We start from the raw sequence: 5,241 nt of genomic DNA, 5'->3' as shown, positions 1-5,241 counted from the left end.
GCCCTCATGACTACCCAGCAGTGTTGCTATCACGTTGGCACTGCACCCACATCCTGTTCCTCACCAACCATCCACCTAATGCTTCTCACCCAATGACCGAGTCCATTCCATCGGGGACCAGGGCATGCCACCGCTCCCATCTTTCTGCAAGCACTCCTTTCCCTCCTGCAGTGGGAGCCACTGGTTCCCTTGAACCCAACAGCAACTTTTTAATAAAGATCTGAACTTGGGGGAAGGGCAAGGCACGACACACAGAAAGAAAGAGAAACACCGGAAGCATTTTTGGAAAAATAATGTATGCATCACATACGATTGGCAGATCCGTGTCAATAAATTATTTTCTCAGTGCTTGGGGAAAAAACACCAAAGTGAAACGGTTTTCAACACCAAAGCATCACCGGGGGCCCCCGAGGACTGGGTTCATGGGCCCACCTTGCTTTTCAGAGAATCAGGGAGGGAGGAACCATCTCTTTCTGCATTTTTTGGAATAGCTTTTTGGCTTTCAGCTGCAGAACCTGGTCCCAGCCCTGCAGCGTGAAGCGTCAGAAAGTCCCATCGGTGACTTCGTGAGGGTGAGATCCTGGCCCAGAGGTGAGGAGAAGGCTTCTCTGGGGGGCCTAGTGGGGCAAAGCTGAACCAGGACGAGACAAGAGACCAACAGAGGATGCTACTGAGATGCTTAGCGAGGAGTCCTCTCCTGGACCAGCTTCCTCTCCTGCTTGTCTGTGGGTAACCCTTAGTGGATCACGGACCACCCTAAAGCAGCAGCAGTTGGTATAATCTGGACGTGGGTATTTCTCCCATCAGTTTCTAGAATCTGGAGGCTGAGCCCTGTAGGACCCCCGACTGAACATAGGTTGTTTCCAGGGTGCCAAAGAGGTGCAAGCCCCTGATCAATGAGGGCATTTGGCTGATCGTCCCAGCCTGGGCCGATTGGGCCAGGGTGTTATGCAAGAAGGGGGGGCCCTTGGCTAGGACGGGATTATCCGCACGATCACACTGGAGTTGGTTATCCGGGCTCCATAGTGGCCGGCCCAAAACTGTGTGTCCCGGCCGCGGTGTTCGAAAAACACATAGCGGACACCCATCTCCACGTTGGAAAACAGGTGGGTGACCTGTGGACAGAGGAGAGGGTCAGCCCCTTCTGCCAATCGTACCTTCACAAGCCGAGCCCTCCCAAAGATGGCCACACAACACCCCCAATTCTACCTACCCTTCCAGAGCCCGGCCCTGCCCTCCTCAAGAGCTCCAGTCTAACACCCACCTACCCCCTTGAATTGAGTGAGCTTGCTTATAGACAAGAGACTAGTGGGAGTAACGCTGAGATATTTTCACCAAGTGACTTCCAAGTCCAGGCCAGAAAAGACAGGGCTGCTTCTGCCTGTTTCCCTAGGACCCTCCTATGAAAGCATGAGCCACCAGAAGAGTCCTTTGACTGCCCTGAGGCCATTATGCTGTGAGGAAGTCCAATCCAGCTGAGACACGAAGATTCCCCCCTCGTGCTCTGTCAGCAACCAGCTGCTTCAGTCCTTCCCGCTACCTCTCCAGCTCTGTCCTGCACCCAAACCGCCCAGCTAAGCCCTGTCCCAATCACCGACACATAATAACCATGAGGGAGAAAATAGATTTTCACCTACACAGCTGTGGTTGGGTGATTTAATACCCTAAACAGGCTCCCACCATCCTCTTCCCACCGGCCTACCCCGGTCTCACCTGAACGTAGGCATTGTTGTTCCACTGCTCAATGGGGTTAGGGGTGGCGAAGAATTCACCCAAGATAACCTGGTTGGCATCCCACAGCTGGACAATGAGTTTATACTGACAGCCACAGTCATGTCGGGCTCCCCACCTGTGGATGGGAGGAGGATGTGCTTACGGACTGACCTGTGTCCCCCACCAAAGACGTTATGTAGCCTCTAACCTCTGGTACCTACGACCGGGAGTGGTTTGGTGGCTCGGGAGTGGTTTGGCGGCTCGGTCTTAGAAGACATCACCCATGAGGTCAGGTTAGAGTAAAGAGGATCCCGATCCAGGCTAGGCCATGTCGTTATAAAAGAAGAGAGACAGGGCAGAGAGCAGCAGGCTCCACGCAAGCGCAATACAGGTGGTTCCCGAGTGACTGATATAGTCGGTGCATACTGATGTCTACAAATGGCCCTGAGGACCACCTGCTTTGTTTTCAATGTCTTATCATTGGTCATATGTACTACGTAGGTTAGGATGTGTCGTTGGCTGAGGTCGTCATCCTCATCCACACGCACAGGTTCAAGTTTATGATTTATAAAGCGACTGCTAAGAAAAGGCACTAATAAAAAAACCTCAAACAAAACAAAACGACAAACAAGAGAGTCGTTGGGACAGGACCCCATTATAGATCAGGGATGACCTGTGAAGTAACCTTAGGTGCCAGAAGGAAAGCGGGACCTGACTCTCGCTCAGAGCCCAGAGAAGCGATGACCACGGCGGATCGCTGGTTCTAGACCACCCTCCAGATGGAGCCAGTATGCTCTGCTGATGTGCTATGTGATGTGTCCTCCTTTGGGATGGTTGTGTGTTAAGTGCCGCGGGGTCAGACCCTGTGTACGACAGAACAGAACCCCACCCGGTCGTGTGCCTGCCTCACAACTGTTCCTATGTTTGAGCCCATCAACACAGCCCCGAGCCAATTCAGCTTATTGGAGTTCTTCCTCTCTTCCGCTGCTCCACTAGTTTACCAAGCATGATGTCCTTCTCCGGGGACTGGTCTCCTCTGACAACATGCCTAAAGTTCATGAGATGAAGTCTCCCGATCCTTGCCTCTAAGGAGCATTCTGTTTGGACCCCTTCCAAGACAGGTTGGTTCTTGCTGGGACTTCCCATAGTCTGCGCCAGCACCATCGGTCAAACGCATTGATTCTCCTTCGGTTTTCCTTAGGCAGGGTCCAACTGTTACATGCAGCTTGAGAACACCACGGCTTGGGTGCACCTCAAAGTAACCTCCTTTCTTGTCAACACTTGGGGATGGTTGTGGCTTTCAGGTGCCAGTGAGTCCAGTCAGACCCACAGCGACCCTACGCACCACAGAAGGAAACACTGCCAGTCCTGCGCCACCCTCACCATTGTTCCTATGACTGGTAACCATGGTTGCCGCGACTGTGTTAGTCCATCTTGCCACTGTGTCAGTCCATCTCATCAAAAGCCTTCTCCTTTGCTGCCCCTCCATTTACTTTACTAAACATGATGCGATGGTAGCCCGTGGGATCGATGCGATGGTAGCCCGGGGGATGATAAAGAGACTTTCCCCCAGCTTTGTCTCTCCCAAAGACATGCCAAACATTACAGGCTATTTGGCAGCATATGGTGGGGGGTCAGATGCTTAGAGACATCCTCCCTGAAGGCAGTCAGTTGCCAGACTACTGTCTGGTCCCACCACAGGTAGGGCACGCTCCCTGCTGTTAAGGACAATGGGTCACTTCTCCCTAAAGGCTTGTGACCATTAGTCTGGTCCCTGTAGGTGGGGTTTACACCCTACTGATAATGGTTTCTATGGAGAGCCAGAGAACAGGTCAAACCTGCTCTGCCATCCTGAATCTAGGATCCGCCCTTCTTGTCACACGTGTGCCCCCAATCCCTCCCCTTCCTATTGCGTGTATGTTCCTAGATTGTCCCCCTCTCATTGCTGTATAACCTATAGTGTAACCCCTTCCTGTGACATATGTCTTTATCTGTAATTAGTGGGCTTGCATACTCCCCCAAAGATAGATAAGCCTTGGTTAGCAATAAAGAGTCTCCTTGGCCTCGCTGCCCTGTTCCCTTTCCCCTTGTCCTTCTTAACCTCCCCCTCTCTCCTGCCCTCCGGTCTCCCCGTGGACCACCAAGAGGGGCTGAGGTGAGCATGCTACTGTGAAATGTGTCTGACTCCACTATTTCAATATCTTCTATCTCTCATGCTCTCGATGACTTTAATCTTTACTTATTATTGCTGTACAATTGCGTCTACCGGCCCCGTGATGATGTATTAGGGACTGGTTTTCCCTCACACAGTAGCCTAAGGAAACCAATACAGCCTTGGAGGTGAGGCTTGCCACCCCATCTCTCTGTGGGTGTCTTCTGGCCTTATCTGAATGCCCTCTCCACATATGCATATCCACAGCCTCTAGGTCCATGGTTCTCAACCTTCCTAATGCCAAGAACCTTGAATACAGTTGGGCTGCTAACTGCAAGGTCAGCAGTTCAAAACCCGCAGCCCACCAGGAGAAAGAGGGCGCTTTCTACTCCTGTGAAGAGTTGCGGTCTCTGAAACCCACCGGGGGAAGTTCAACCCTGTCCTACAGCATCACCATGAGTCAGAATGGCGTTGACTGGCGAGGGTTCTGGGAACTCCAGAAAGGGGACTGGTGGTTTCCCGAGGGTGGGCAAGTGGGAACGACAGCCTTGGAAACCCACCAGGGCAGGTCCACTCTGCCCTACAGGGTCACTGTGAGTCAGGATGGACTCGCTGCGATCCCATTGTACCAAGTACCCTCGCGGATTATTTGTTCGGCAGACTGAATAAATATGGCGAAAGGACACGACCCTGGCACACACCTCTCCTGATTTTAAACCATGCGGCATCCCCTCGCTCTGTTCCAAGAACTGCCTGTTGAGGTCCATGCCCAGGTTCCTGCAGAACCGAGTGGACGGCTCCTTTGGATTTCCGAGACTAACTCGTTCCTGGAAGCAAACGACCTCAACTTTCTCCCTCTGTGCGCCCCGTGGTGGGAACGCCGCCTTCCAGTTTACAGCCCAATGCTTAGCCCGCAGCGCCACCAGGGTGCTCAGCTCTGAGCGCCCGAAAACGGCCCCACTCACCAGTCAGAGATGACAATCTCAATGCGGCCGCTATCCAGCAGTTCCGGCCAGAAGCCCTCTTCCTTAAGGTTCACCACCTGCCGCTTGTGACACCAGCTAAGAAGGCGGGAATCAGGGGCCGTGAGAACACGCAGCTCCTGGCCCTGGAAGGGCGCGGGAGGCGCGTGGGGGCCAGGGGCACTGACCTGAAGGAACTCACAAAGCAGGTCTGCGCGGGGGCCCCAGGCACCGGGGTCCTGTTCTCTTCCACCACCCAGCCGTCCCCACCGTGGTCCACCGCCCATTTCAGAAGGCCTTCTGTTATAACGGAAAAAAGCCGGGGGCCCCCGTTCGTCGCCTGGCACGCTCTACTCTGCACACTGGGGAGGGTCACCAGGAGTCCGCCAGGGTGCAAAGCCACCAGGCTTCCCA

At 53.6% G+C, this 5,241-nt stretch overlaps 1 protein-coding gene across 1 annotated transcript in view; it reads right to left on the bottom strand.

Annotated features, from left to right (window-relative positions):
- Nucleotides 1-277: 277 nt before the first annotated feature.
- Nucleotides 278-5,241, bottom strand: part of LOC101644532 — a 63,475-nt gene continuing 58,511 nt past the window's right edge. The window contains exons 3-6 of the mRNA XM_045292706.1: nucleotides 5,016-5,234; nucleotides 4,831-4,926; nucleotides 1,714-1,849; nucleotides 278-1,115 (exon numbers count right to left, since the gene is read on the bottom strand). Of these exons, the coding sequence (XP_045148641.1) occupies nucleotides 972-1,115; nucleotides 1,714-1,849; nucleotides 4,831-4,926; nucleotides 5,016-5,234 (595 nt within the window). The 3' untranslated portion in view covers nucleotides 278-971. The remainder of the gene's footprint in view (nucleotides 1,116-1,713; nucleotides 1,850-4,830; nucleotides 4,927-5,015; nucleotides 5,235-5,241) is intronic.

This window comes from Echinops telfairi, unplaced genomic scaffold (genome assembly GCF_000313985.2).
Source record: "Echinops telfairi isolate 266 unplaced genomic scaffold, ASM31398v2 ScPeMD7_655;HRSCAF=1070, whole genome shotgun sequence".
In the NCBI taxonomy this organism is placed as follows: Eukaryota; Metazoa; Chordata; class Mammalia; order Afrosoricida; family Tenrecidae; genus Echinops; species Echinops telfairi.
This window is presented reverse-complemented; position numbering and strand designations above follow the sequence as displayed.